Raw genomic sequence first — 15363 nt, 5'->3', positions numbered from 1 at the left:
CAAACCAGGGACAGAGGATCCTGGAAGTGCAGGAAATCCAGAAAGTCCAGGGCTGGTATAGTAACTTCACAAAATTGCCAGACCTTTCAGCAACCCACCTACCATCCCTAGGATCCAGCTGTCCCACCTGCATTCCAAGCTGTAAGAGGGAGAAAGAGACAGAGAAGTAGAGCAAAGGGCATGAATACAAGAGCTGTACTTCACTGTAGCTTCTGAAAACCTACCACACAACCTTCTGCATGCATCACATTAGCCAGAACTTAGTCCAAAGCCACACCTAGAGAGTCTGAGAAATGTCTTCTTTTCTCATGGTAGCCAGCTAAAAATCATTTATTCTCATATCAGTGTCTTAAGAATAGACCTTGGGATGGATGCCCAACAGTCACCTCCACACTCAGATATTATTTAAACTGTTCTAGTAAATGGATAAAAGGGAAAAGCCTACAAACTCATTGATATAAAACCTTAACAAAGGTAACTGTCCCGACCCAACTCCCCACCACACACAGCCACTAAAGAAAATTTAATCTATTCTAATTGATGACTGTCTTGGTCAGCTTGGGCTGCTATAACTGAATACTATAAACTGGGTGACTTGAACAACAGAAATGTATTTCTCACAGTTCTGGGGGTTGGGAAGTCCAAGGTCAAGGAGCTGGCTGATTTGGCTCCTGGTAAGAACCCTCTTCCTGGTTTGCACTGGATAAACCAGAGTCACTCTCAAGGTTTGGTATCTGGAAGGAGATAACATATGAAGGGAAATGCCATCCCAAAGTGGACCTTCCACGTGATCGCCAGTGCAGTCCTGGTCCTGCACACCATAAAGACTGGCCGGTCAGGGATTCCTTTTGTGAGTTGCCTGGTGTACCTTTCCAATCAGTTTCTTGTTCTTACAGTCTTTGTTTCTTTGCTGGAGGAAACTAGAGTTGCCGTTCTATGTGGGAGACCGTACATTATGATCTAAATTAGACTATCAACTTTCAAAGAATTAGATTCCAACAAATTAAAATAAACCCTTAAGTATGTTGAAATATCTGATGATGCAGAACGTTTACATAATCCTTAGAAATTCATAGGAAATAGTAAACATGTAGCATCACAAGGTTACCCATTTCAAAAAGTAGAAACTGCACAGCATGGTGACTATAGTTAATAATACTATATTGCTCATTTGAAAGTTGCTAAGAAAGATCTTAAAAGTCCTCATTACAAGAAAAAAATTAATCATGTATGGTGACAAATGTCAACTAGATTTATCGTGGTGATCATTTTGCAATATATACAAATATCAAATCATTATGTTTTACACCTGAAACTAATATGTTATGTATCAACTATACCACAATAAAAAAAAATTAGAAACAAAAAAACCCCCTAAAAACCCCATCAAAAACCTGATGATGCAGAATGCCCTATAGGGCTCCTATGTTCAGAGAAACAAATTTAAATTTATTAGTTATTAGTGTTTTCTATTAATAGTTATACGATTGGGTGTATACTGTGGTCTCTTGAGCTTCTCCTTGTCCACCTTGATGAGGCAGTACATGAACTTGGGCAGCTTAGCTCTACTTTGTTAAAATTCTGAGCAAGATTTATCAGAGAGCTACACGGAGTGTGTGGCACGGTCTCCCACACCCACCCAGCCCAGTGTCTCACATAACCAGTCTGGAAAACCCTCTGACAGCGGGCAGAGTCTCCGGGCAGCATGTGGCACTTATTTAGCCAGAGAACAAAAGAAGATGGGCCCCCTGGCGTCCCTTCCTCATACCTTTTTAACATCCCCCTCCCTTATTATTTGCATGATGTGTCAGGTATGTGTAGTGTATGTGTTGCTGTGACAGAGGACCAGAGACACAGGGCAGAGCAGAAATGAGAGACAGGTTGGCAATTGAGGGAGGCGGGGAAACAGACAGAGCAACTGACACAGAAGGAGTTTGTTCTCAGGTAAAGTCCACCATGGTCTAGAAGGCAGATTCTGGCCCCAGATCTTGCTGGGCTAGATGAATAATCTGTGCTTCTCACCTTCCATATACAGTGGCCTTCTCTTTGGTCTGAGACAATGCCAAGGTCATTTTGGCCCAAGAACCTTGGGGCATACTGTGTCTAGGGTCAGAATTGTCTTTTTCATGTCTGATTTTTCTGAAGCTGGGTGAGCTCATTCTGATCACATTAACATCCCAGGAGGGAAACTTCAACCAAAGAAGGATTGGTGTGGATGGATAAAGTCTCCAACCAAATGAGCTTTAGAGGAACAACTCTGAGACCCCGTCTACACAGTGCCTCAGAGGACATGCAGTGACATGGAAGCAAGTGCTCATAGTGGGAACCAGGGCAGAAATGCACTTGTCACTGCCTCTTCCACCTTCCCTGTCACGGCCTCCCTGTTCCAGCACCCTGCATTCGGAGGGTCACATCCTAGTAACCACCATCACCCACATGCAGGTCTCAACTTTTCAGAGACAGCAACCACTACCACCTCCCCCTCTCTTGTCCTCTTTCTATATGTAAATATGGAAATAGCTAAGGTACTAATGATTAAACTAATAGATATCTATTGGGGAATACTGAAAATATACTAAATTATACTCTCAGTTCAAAAGAATATTTACTGTGATGGTAAATCTTCCCCATGTATATGTTTGATCTTGCTTTTTTCAGTGTGAGGTTCCCCCCATGGCATTAAAAGCTATGTTAATATGTAGTTTTAAATGACTACAGCAATTTCATAATCACACGTACATTCAGGTTGTTTCCTGCAGTTATAACTCATGTCCAAATGAACATTATGGTACACAAGTAGGTCTTAATTTCTCTTATTTTCCTCAGGGTGGGTTTTTGAAAGAAAATTCCTGAGTCACAGCATGTGAACATTTATTTAAAATATTATTGGCATATTCTCTCTCTCCTCCCCTTTCCTCCACTTCCTCTGCCTACCTTTTCTGTTTCCATAACTCTCACTGCCATCAGTCAACCCTTCCAGGAGCTGGGAACCTCAGGGGGACTTGGATAATGTGGAAAATTGTGGGCTGGGGAGTCAGAGGGGAGACTGAGATAGGAATGGAGGATGCTAAGCTTTGCAGGTGAAAACATCACTAGAGCCTAGACCACTTCATTAATCCCCACTTCTGTTTCCTTATGTAGGAAAGGGAGGGATATAAAAATGATTTAGAAAAAAGGAGGAGGGAGGGGAGAGGACAAGGAGTTGGGTGCACCTGGGATTTTGCTGCAGAAGCAAGGGTTGCTTCCCCTGAAGGACAGGCAGAGCTGTCACTATCCTAGAAGACTAATTCATGGCTGTTCACCAAGCACGTGTAGGTTTTGGTGAGTAGCAAAGCACCCCAAAACTTAGTTGCTTAAAGCTGCTACCATTTACTCGCTTACAGTTCCATAGGTCAGCTGGTGGTTCTCGTAGTCAGGGCTGAACTCTGCTGTGCCTCCTTATCTGTCTCTATCTACTGGAGAGTTGGTTGGTGCTGGGTGATATGGGACAGCCTCACTGACAAGCCTGACAGTTGGCAGGCTGTTGCCTGGGGTGCCTTGTCCTCCAGCAGACAAGCTCAGCCTCTTTCACAACGTGGGCATTTCAGGGTTGTGGGAGAACCAAGAGGGGGATAACTTGCAGTTTGCCAGGCTCTTTTCAAGCATCTGCTCCGGTCACATTTGTTAAATCACCTGGCCAAGCCCAGATTCAAGGAGTAGAGAAATAAACTTCACCTCTTGATGGGAGGAGATAAAGTCACATTACAAAAGAGGGTACAAGCAGAAATGGGATGAGTTGATTTTAGGACAACTTGTGAAATAGGTTCTAAGAAACTTGCTGCTTAAGTTCCCTGCATCTAAATTAAGGAGGGACAGAGATGCAGAGACATTCTGCGTCCCTAGCCCTCCGCAGATTCAGTACCAGTTTCTCCCCAGAGACAAGGTCTATTAGAGCTCTCAACGCCATAAGTAATTCCACTCTCTTTGCCAATACAAACAGCCTCAGTGCCTGGCATTCACCTTTTCCTCACATGCTTCTCTCTCTCTCAGCCTTGCCCCTCAGGTCCACACACATCAGCAGCCTGAAATGGAGTCTGACAGTTGGAATTAGAAATGCAGAAAGTTCAGCATACAGGCTCTTCACCCCTCGCTCTCCCCCACCCCAAAAAAGTCCCATCTTTACCAGGAATAAGGAAGACAACATGATTGGTCAAGAAGAAGGTGTTTGATTAGCATGTTAATGAGCATGTGGCTGAGAGACTATGCTGAACTACTTGAACTTATCTTGAATTTCTCTGGGCAAGTAAAACTGATCTAATCTGTCATATTCTAGGAATTGGGTGTCTCCTCATCACTCCAGTCCACAGGCAGGGCTTCCAGTCTTCAGAGCTCCTTCTCCTTTCCACGTCTTATATCCCAGCCATCCATTCCCCTGTGCCTCTTTTCTCCAAGACCTAGTTTGTGAGACACTCTGAATCCATTAAAGATATTAGGTAAGGTTTACAACTAAAAATTTCCACCTTTCTATGGTCCAGCCAGATCTAGGTCCAATTTCTGATTTTACTTACAAGTGGACAAGTAACACCACCCCACTGGGCCTCTGTTTCCTCAGGTGTAATATTGGGGCAATAATCCCAGGTTGTAGTGAAAAGTGCTCAGGCACAAAGCACGCAGTATATAACACAATAAACAGGCGTTAATTTATACAATGATTGCAAAGCACTTTCATACTTACGACCTGCTAAAGAGAAATTCTGGGCCACCATCACTTAATCTTTGTGGAATCCTGGCTAATTCAATTTTTTTCACTGGACCTTCCACGATCCCAGAAACATATTAACTCAGTTTTAGAGACTGACCAAAAAAAACTTCACTACTCTGTAGGACTCAGCCCTGATCAGTGGTTCTCAATCCTTGAGGCACACTGGTACCTAGAAAACCTTTAAATAACTTACTGAAGCCTGCTCCCGACAAATTAAAAAGGGATGTGGATGTGAGGGAGGGGAGCGTGGGCAGAGGACTGACGTTCTGCGATTCTGTAGGTGACACTGAAGAGTCTTCTCTGGGGGTGTTGCCAGGTGTCACTTCTTTGGCCTTAAGCAGGTCCATCAGCGCACCCCAGATGAGTCACGAGATGACTTCAGCGACGTCCCCTCTCCCCCCACGGAGCTTCTACTCTCCTGCTCACTTCTCTCCTGGTGTGGATCCTGGGGGCATTCAACATCCCACCCCAACTAGAGTCTCTCGCCTTGGGCCACCTGCGGCTGGCAGCTAGAGCAGGGAGGGCGGCAGGACCCTTGGGGATGCCCGGCAGCGATCTCCTTTGCACATCACTGGGACCCGCAACGGGATGGTGGAGTCCAGACTTCAGCGCGATCTGCGAACGGGGGGGGGGGGGATCTGCTCTAGGAGGATGAGGGGGTATTTAAGTTATATACCCTTTCCCTGCCATTGTCAGTGACATATTTCAAGAAACAGGATAGAGTTCTGAAAGGACACGGCCATGAGCTTATTTCTTAAAAAGATGTTTTCCGTGTTTTGTTTGTCCGCTAAGAACGACCCATCTCCCCTCATCTGTGAATCTTACACCCGAAATTTGGTTGGTTGTGAGACGCGCGCGCAGACAGCAGCAAGGACGCAAAGGCAGAGAAGAGGATGGGGAAACTGCCCGGGTCCCAACCACAGTCCGGACTCCACAACAGCCCAAAGGCCGGGGACCTCGCGAGGCCAGATTCCAGCGTCAGCAGCGTAACCGACGCGACTCAGAAGGTCGTGACCCCCAACACCGCAGGAGCCCCGCCCGCAAAGCTGGCCCCGCCCCCGGCACCACCGCCCCCTACTGTCTCTAGAGGCCCCGAGCACACCCCCACGCGCAGCTTGTTCTTTGGCATCTCTGATTGGCCAGCTCTCCTTGTGCGGACCCAGTATCCTTTCCCCTGATAGGTCAGTCCCCCTCCCTGGCCAAAGCGACTGTCTGAGGCTGGAATGGGCACCTTGGAGAAATGGTTGGTACGTCTCTGCTGATCCTTTTCTCATTTCCCACTAAGGGCGAGTGGTGGAATCTTAAGGTGATGAAGATGGAGACCCCAGGTCTGTGGGAGAGAGCACAGGCGAGTTGAGTCAAGAGACTCCCATGTTGGGGTGGCAGGAGGACGGGTGCAAGGCTGGTGCAGAAAGTCCTTGAACGAGCAATTCCTCCGAGGGGTGCTCTGCAGTAACTGGGCTTTCCTGTGAAAGACTTCAAGTGGAAAAGTACAAAACATAATGTAATGGAAACCTGCATATCCAACCCCCAGATTTTTAAAAGTTAACGTTTGACTTATTGCTTCAGATTGCGTTTAGAGAGATAAAAGGTGACAAACTGAAGGAAGAACCTTTACCCCTTAGGGGTAGCCATGCTACTAAAGATGGGTTGTATTCTCCCAAAACCTGTTTTTACTAAAACATTCAAAAGTACTTTAACAAAGATTAGATGCATGTGACATCATTCCAATGAATTGTACAGGACAGACAAAGCAGTATCAAGTGCTGTCTTGCTGCTGTGGCCTTTTGTATCTAAACTTTTGTCACCTGCTCCCCCCCCCCCGCCATGGTATTGATTTTGTTTATCTATGTAGGTACATGCGGTTGAATCCATCGCATTGAAAGAATAAATCATAATGTGTTCCTATGTTCCTCTGTTGATGAACGTTTAGGTTGTATACCTCCATAGTACAGAAGAGAAGAAGATTAAGGACCAAACCCTGCGGTACTCCAAAGTTTGGAGGTCAGGGAGCAGAGAAGGTACCTGAGGAGCAAAGAAATATGAAGATCAAATGCGAAGGGAGAGTGAATTCTTGGAAGCCAGGTGAGGAAACTGTTTCAAGGAAGCAGCAGCGATCAGTTGTGTCAAATCCTGCAGGAAGGATGAGGAAGATGAGGACTGTGACCTGACCCTGTATTTTGCAATGTGGAGACCATTGATAGCCTTGTCTGGAGAACTTCCTGTAGCATGGGGGAGTAGGGAGTTTCAAGAAGAAATATGGAGATGTCAGAGGCACAGAGGCAGAGGAGGCAGGGAACAGGTTTAGCATCTCAGAAACAGCAATTAGAAGAGCAGAGAATAAACCCAGGGACACCTTCAACAAAACTAGGTGCCAAGTATCCCCCTGAATCCCAGAATTCGGGTAGATGGGGGCCAAATCACCAACAGCAGCAAGAACAAAGTGGGAGCAGCTTTCATTCGAGTGCGAGGGGAGACAGGTAACTTCTTGTTCAATGTAAAAAAACAATAACCAAACCAAAAAAAAAAAAAAACAGTGTAGGAGAATGGTTGAATATGCTACCTTTTAAGGGAGGGAGCAGATATTTTAAAAATACAAACAGTTTAAGTTTTTTTTCAAAAGGAAAGAATAGCAACAACAACAAAAATAATTACAATGGTCATTTCTAGAGTAGGATTCTCAATCTCAGCACTATTGGCATTTGGGACCAGATAGTTCTTTGCTGTGCATTATAGGATGTTTAGCAGCATCCTTGGCCTCTACCTACTAGATGACAGTAGCAAACCTCTCTCCCACCCCTGCCCTGACCACCACTGTGATAACTCAGAACTCCTCTAGACATTGCCAGATGCCCCCCTGGTTGAGAACCACTGCTATAGAGACAGAAAGCAGGGAGGAGGGGATAGGAATGTAAACTTGACTTATGAACATGCCTTGCTTTAGTTTTTACTTTGGAACTATGCATCTTTTTACATAATTAAAAAGCACTTCTTCCAACCACATATAGTAGTTACTTTCCTCCTGGCCTTATATAACTGCAGAGTCGTCCATCATTGGGCTGAACTATAGTGCTCTCAACCAGATCTCTCTGCATTCACATTTGCCTTTTCTGTGTTTTACTGTTACAATAAGCACTGCAGTGAATGGACCTATGAAACTTCAGTTAGTATTTTTGCCAGTGTATCTTTAGAATCAGTTCCTTGATGTGAAAATTCTGGCTTAAAGGCTAAATGGATATGACATTTTATTAGCTGTTACTAAATTCCCCTTTGTAGTGATGAAAACCCCTCCCACCAAGAAAAATTGTTAAAAAATGGGCAAAAGACAATTCAGAGACAAAGAAAAGAAACATGATTTAAATCTTGCTCATACTAAGAGAAATGCAGATTAAAAACTACCTTGAAATACTGTTTCTCAAGTTTCTACTTGACAAAAATCTCAAAGTTTGACATCTTTGTGAGTAATGCTGTGTGGAAACAGGTACTTTCATTCTTTGCTAGAAACATCATTACAGCCTTCTTGTAAGGACATCAGTCATCAGATTAGGGGCCCATTCTGTTCCACTATGAACTCATTTTAACTTAGTTACATTTACAACCACCCTATTTCCAAATAAGGTTACATTCTAAAGCAGTGGGGATATTGACTTAAACTTTTCTTTTTGGAGAAAGGGGGGTGGGACACAAAAAAACCTACACACTGTCCAAGGCTTCTCCAGCTCTAAGCATTCTTTGAAAAGCTGGGATTGTCCTACAATTGCCCTGAAACTGAAAACTAAAAACAAGAAAGGTGGATGATCTTGTTTATACATTATAAAGCATCATCAATCCTCAAAACAATGTGGTATTAGTGCTTAAAGAGAAAGACCAATACAACAGAAGAGGAAGTCCAGAAATAGACAAATAACATAGGAATTTGTATCCAGTGAAGAAAGCGTTTCTAATCACTGGGAGTAAAGTTGGACTATAATAGTGTTGAGACAACTGGATAGACATTTGTAAAACACCATCTACCAGAATGAACTTCAAGTAGATCAAAGGTTCAAATGTAAAAGGAAATACAAAAATGCAGAAGTACTCAAAGAAAATACAGGTGAATTCCTTTGATTCTTGAAGTTGGGCAGACCTTTCCAAATATTACTCAAAATCTAGAAGCCATGAAAGAAAATGTTGGTAAATTCAATAATAAAAATAAAAAGGTTGCAGAGCCAATTTTATTATAAGCAAAGTTAAAAGACAAATGACTATCCGAAAAAAAATATTTTACAACTCATAAAGGGCTAATCTTGCTAATATGCAGGGCTTTTGGAACTGGTTTAAACCACTTCATTTACACAATGAATATTATGTTTCTCTGGAAAGAAAGGAGGAAGATGCCTGTGTCCTGTTGAAGACACAGCTCCAGGACAGACTACTAAGCAAGCAGTGGGAGAGAGTATGTCTGTATTATTGTACAGATAGGGTGAGAAAGAAGAGTATATTTTTCATTTCTGTTTGCATAAATACTGGAAGGGGAACTGTGTGGACAGGGACAGTGGTGTGGAACTTGACTCTCAGTGCATATTTTTTCATATAGTTTTGATCTTTGAATCAGACTTACTAAAAAATAAAATGAGGATATGACCAACGGTAGTTGAGATCTCAGAAGTATTTTTGTCTGGATACCTCCAAACATTTGTTTTTAAGATTCCATTATTACCATTTTACCACAACCTGTTATTTGCATTGTAACTTTTTACCCTTTGAAATATAAATCCTACTTTTGTGAACCAATTTTGAGACATACTTGAAAGTGACTATCATTTTTGTTAATTAAATTTTTAAAAATCCAGCAATAGGTGACTGGTGAAATAAACAAAGGAGCATCATACAATGGAACACTATGGGTAGTTGTAAGGCCACCATTTTACTATCTAGGAGTTAATACTTTTGTTTTAATCCAGTTCTGTTTTTATATGCAGAATAGTTTTATTGTTCTACATGGACATACTATTGAAGATCTGAAAAATATGTTATGATGTAAAGAAAAAAGAAACAAGTTCCCCTGCCTCCCCCAATATTCCCCTTTTTCACTTTGGCCACATAGGGCACAATAAAACTTGTAGCATCAAGATCATAGCAAAACCCATTATTTGTGATTTATACCTTCTTAAGGAGGCCCCAGTGAGCTTCATTCAATCAATCCTGGAAGTCATATAACCTCCTGTGCTTTTCTCTATCCCTTTCTTTCAAAAAGCCCCATAAACAGGGACAATCAAACGAAGTATTAGTAAAGGACATAATTTCTATGTCACCACTGTTATCTACTTGTCTTAAAAGATCTCTGAGATAATCAGTGAGACTGATTTCAGGTTTTTCTTCTTTCTTACCTGGACATTAGAGCTGATACAATTCTGTGGTCAGAATATCAAAACAGACTCTTAGAATTGTAAGACCATAAGAGAGCATCTTAAGTGTTATTCAGACTTCTTTGACTGTAACTCCAATAAGATATGCTTTCTTCTTTATAACTCAGAACATACAGACATATGCTTAACAACTTAAGTGCCTGAAGCCTACATTCCGGAAAGCCGTATTTATCCTTACAATGTGGCACTCTCTAATGCGTCTATTATGTTCCTAACAGGCCATGAAAAACACTACTTTAATCCATCCTCTTTGCTTTTAAATAACCAAATGGAAGCACAGAGAGGTAGAATAATGATTTAGATTTATCGATAAGTGGGCAGCACCAGGTCTCCTTGTCCTTTTTCCTTTATATTCTTCTCCATTTCAGTGACCCCCTTGGTGACCTCAGTGAGTCTCAAGACTGTTTTTTTTTAAACATTTTTTATTGATTTATAATCATTTTACAATATTGTGTCAAATTCCAGTGTTCAGCACAATTTTTCAGTCATTCATGGACATATACACACTCATTGTCACATTTTTTTCTCTGTGAGTTATCATAACATTTTGTGTATATTCCCTGTGCTATACAGTATAATCTTGTTTGTTGATTCTACAATTTTGAAATCCCAGTCTATCCCTTCCACCTTCCACTCCCCTGGTAACCACAAGTCTGTATTCTATGTCTATGAGTCTATTTCTGTCCTGTATTTACGCTTTGTTTTTGTTTGTTTTTGTTTTTTAGATTCCACATATGAGTGATCTCATATGGTATTTTTCTTTCTCTTTCTGGCTTACTTCACTTAGAATGACATTTTCCAGGAGCATCCATGTTGCTGCAAATGGCATTATGTTGTCGGTTTTTATGGCTGAGTAGTATTCCATTGTATAAAGATACCACATCTTCTTTATCCAGTCACTTGTTGATGGACATGTAGGCTGTTTCAAGACTTTAAATGCCATCCATATACTAATGACTCCCAAATTTATAGCTGCACCTTAATTCAACTCCATTCTCCCCAAAACTACTCTTGTCAAAGCTACTAATGACCTTCATACTACTAAACCAAGGGACTGTTCTCAGGCTTCTAAACACTTCAGTATATTAGCAGTATTTGAACCCAATTATTATTCCCTCATCCACTTGGTAATCTCTTAGACTCTTCAAATTTCACAACAGAATTTCTGATTCACCTTCCCCCAACTCCAGGACAGTACACTTGTTTCTCTTACAGATGACCATCTTAGAGAAACTCTTCTCATTCTTCTAGTTCATTCTTTCAGCCACATTGAGTTTGAGGGCTTAACATCTAAGAAAACACTGAACAAATTAAAAGAGAAAAACCGTATAATCATATCAATACATAAAGTCTGGCAGCCATTTAATTTTTTTTTAAGAAAAATCGGAATGGAAGGTAACCATTTACATATAATGGAGATACCAAAGTTAATAACAGATATTATCCTAAAGAACAACACTTAATACCATGTTAATTAAAACTAAGAACTAAAAAGGGGTACCTGCTAAAAATATTATTCAACTTCACTTGGGAAATTCTTAGTAAATGCAGTACAAAGAGAAAATGAAATGCTTGGTATTCACATTAAGAAAAACAAAAAAAATGACAAGATTATTTTGCTGATGACTAGGAAAAATTCAAGGGGCTCTTAGTTTAAGAAGAAAGGAAAGAATGATAGAAATTGGTAAGTTTGCTGGATATAAAACAACATCAATAAATTTCTTCCTTTGTAGCAGTTAAGACCTAAAAAAAATAAATAAATAAGAGTATTCTATTCACAATCAAAATAAGGACATAAATTAATTAGGTATAGAGTTAAGAAAGGTACCTGACTCACACAAAGAGAACAGAAAAGACTAAGAATACAGAAATAGATCCCCTTACATAAGAACTTAATAAATAACAAAAATGATATATTTCAGTTCAATGGGAGAAATGGGTTACTTAATAAATGGTGTTAAAACAACTAGCCATCCATCTGGAAGAATGTAAACTTGACTATCTTAAACTACATAAAATAAATTCCAGATGGATTAGAGGCTAAAAAAATTTTAAGAAGCAAACATTTTTAGAAGAAAACCTAGGAGGTGAATGAATAATGGAGGGGTGGGGTTCAGTTTCTTAACCAAGAGTGGAAATATAGAAGCTATGAGAAAAGATATATTTGTGATTAAAACTTAATATTCAAAATTTTATATAATACATATCAATGGAAAATACACCATGAACACAAGAACCATACAGAAAAAAAGCCAGGAGTAGAAAACTATCTGCAACACAGGTTATAACTATAAGGTTCGTTTCTCTACCATATAAAAAACAGAACTGAGTAAGAAAAGAAACTGCACAATGAAAAATTTAGAGATAGAAGTGGAAATTCTCTGAAAAGCTAACTCAAATGGCCAAGAAACCTAAAGAAAGGTTGCATTGGTGGCCATGGTAATGCAAATCAAAGTGACAGTATGAAATAATTTAACACTTTTGATTGGCAGAAATTAATAAGATCACATCTTGATGGTTGGAATGCAGGAGGAGGGGCTATTTTCAGGCTATGTCAGCACCAACTGAAATTTAAAATAACGTTCAAACTAATCTAGCACTTTCCACTTTGAAATTCTGTTCTTTATTACACCGTGGTCAGCAGTGGTAAATAGAGACGTCAATGCTTATCATTAGGAAGTGGATGAATAAATTATTCTATTCCACGTGAAGCACATAAAAAAAGGTAATTTGATTTGAAAGTGTTTCCATAAGGTTCTGTTAAGAGAAAAGCAACGTGCTGAGAAGTATGTATATCACCATTCTGTAAACAATTATGCATATGTATGCTAAGTATATGTAAAAGACCGAATTCAAAGGAAAACGTGATTAACTACATACCAGTTGGGGGAAGGGGAGTAGGGATGTGAAGTGCCCAGTATGGCGGAGACAAGGGGATGCAAGGAACCATGCAAAACAATGAGGAAACAAAGACCATTAATTAAAAAATAGAACAATTGACTGTTAAAGATTTGTATGTGCATATGTAAAAAAGTTTTAAGACTGAGCTGCATTAAGGAGTAAACCTGGTTCATACGAAACATTTTTTCCCCTCGGATGCAAAAAAGACGTTATTAACGGAACCCTAGAATTAAAATTTCAAAAGCTTAAAGGGGCAATTCTATGAAAGTGTCCCCAAATATTTAAAGTGGTGTAGCTCACCAGGGTTGAAAACCCTGTAGTCGGAGAAATACGATCTAGTTAGGCGCAGAGTGGAAGTTTCAAGTATTACCCAATCAAGAGAAGTAACGTTATTAAGAGAAACCGGGTAGGGCTTTAGCTCTAAAATTCCAGGGCAGCCAAACTGACCGTGGCAGGAAACTAGCTGACAGTCTGTAAACCCACCCAGAGTAAGGCGCCGCCAAGCAAGAGCGACCTGCAGGATCAGAGCTGGTCCGTGATGGCGATGCAGGTAAGCGTGTGAGGCCTACCCTGAGGTCGAGGACACCAATCTGGGCACCATGCACAACGGAGAACCACCGTCATCCCCAAGGTCAGGCAGCTCGCCCGCACATCGTCCTGTAGAAAGCGTTACGTAGTAGGTTTCGCTGATTACCTCAAAAGAATCTTTCAGGGACATCAGTTTGGAAATAGCAGATATAGCTGTCTCCACTTAGCTCTCATAGAACACCAGGGAAGTCTAAAGCAGACAAGGAGAAGAGGCACACGAATCCAGCCTGAGTCAGGGGGGTTCGATCATAGCTACAAGTAGTTACCACTGAGGACAAATTAGTTTGGGGTGTGGGACTTCAGGATAGGTCCAAAATACTCCCCCCACCCCGCCCCATGTTTTTAATATACAGGTAAATGCAAACTGGATATAAAGTACTAGAGAAAAGTGGCTCCCAAACTTTGATGTTTAAATTACCTAGGAGGCCAAGCACCAAGCTTCTTTCAGTAGGTAATATCCAGCTTCTAAGACTCAGAACTTACCTAAACTCAAAAAGATCCTGATGTAGAGCAAAGGCTAGCTTGGGAACGCACTATACTTGCATGGGTGAAGTTTACTAAGTTTATATAAGAGAAGAGATCTGCGTACTAAAGCTCTTTCCCTGAAATATGTTGGTGGCTCTTAAAAGAGCCGTTGGGTTACTGTAAGGAGCTTCCAACCGGAACTTTTACTTCTTCTTGGGTGCTGCCTTCTTGGGCTTGGTAGTTGTCTTTGGCTTGGTAATCTTCGCCTTGGCCGCTTTGGGTTTTACAGCCTTGGCCTTGGCAGGGCTCTTAGCTACTTTTTTAGGCTTCACAACTTTGGGCTTCTTAGGACTCTTGGAGGGCTTCTTTGCCACCGCGGGCTTCTTAGCCTTTTTTGGAGTCTTGACTCCTTTTTTAGCAGCAGCCGCCCCCGTGGCCTTCTTGGGCTTCTTAGCGGCGCCAGTTCCTTTGGTTTTCGCTGCCACCTTTACAGCGCTGGGCTTCGCTTCCACAGAGGCTACTTTCTTACTGAGCTTGAAAGAGCCTGAGGCGCCGGTGCCCTTGGTCTGTACCAGGGTGCCTTTGTTCACCAGGCTCTTAAGACCCAGCTTGATGCGGCTGTTGTTCTTCTCCACGTCGTAGCCGGCGGCCGCCAGCGCCTTCTTGAGCGCAGCCAGGGAGACGCCGCTGCGCTCCTTGGAGGAGGAGACGGCCTGCACAATCAGCTCCGAGACCGAAGGACCCGCGGGCTTTTTTTTCGTGGCGGCTACAACCTTTGCAGGCTTTTTCACTTTTTTGCCAGCTGAAACCTTCTCAGGAGGAGTGGAAACAGCTGGAGCGGGCGGCGCGGTCTCCGACATGGTGAACTCAGAAAAAGACCAAGAACACTACTTACACCCAACAAGGCAGTAAGACGCAACAGGACCCCGGAGCGCGGTATTTATAGGGCGGGGCCGCGCTGTGATTGGTGCCCGCTGGTGCCCGCCCCGGGCACCCTAGCGCCCCCTGCGCTCCTCACCCGGACTCAGAGCAGCAGGGGGCTGCTGGGGCCTAGGGTCCTGCTTCCCTGCAGCTTTCACACAGGCACCCAGACAGTTCCCCCCAACCCCCCGCCTCCAGTCGCCTCCTGGAGACGAAAATACCAGGCTGGGAAGGGTCCGGCTCTCTCGCCACTTACCATCAGAGGGTGCTACTTCCCTTTAAAAAAGCAGGTCTTTGAGTTTCACCTGAAACACCTCTAGGAAGAAATATCAGGGACAT

The 15363-nt window shown here is 42.2% G+C and overlaps 1 protein-coding gene and 1 long non-coding RNA gene across 2 annotated transcripts; both read right to left on the bottom strand.

Moving 5' to 3' along the window:
- Positions 1-4185: 4185 nt before the first annotated feature.
- Positions 4186-5786, bottom strand: LOC140687620 (uncharacterized). The gene is made up of 2 exons (XR_012062011.1): positions 5567-5786; positions 4186-5356 (listed from the first exon to the last, which is right to left on the bottom strand). It is a non-coding gene; the product is annotated as an uncharacterized lncRNA (long non-coding RNA).
- An 8158-nt stretch (positions 5787-13944) lies between these two features.
- H1-1 (H1.1 linker histone, cluster member) lies at positions 13945-14965 on the bottom strand. Its single transcript, XM_072945571.1, has one exon. It carries the CDS (start codon positions 14961-14963, stop codon positions 14307-14309), a length of 657 nt encoding a protein of 218 aa, XP_072801672.1. The 5' UTR covers positions 14964-14965; the 3' UTR covers positions 13945-14306.
- Positions 14966-15363: the final 398 nt, after the last annotated feature.

Source organism: Vicugna pacos, chromosome 20 (genome assembly GCF_048564905.1).
Source record: "Vicugna pacos chromosome 20, VicPac4, whole genome shotgun sequence".
NCBI classification, from domain to species: domain Eukaryota; kingdom Metazoa; phylum Chordata; class Mammalia; order Artiodactyla; family Camelidae; genus Vicugna; species Vicugna pacos.
The sequence above is the reverse complement of the archived record's forward strand: the minus strand, read 5'-3'. Positions and strand labels throughout refer to the sequence as shown.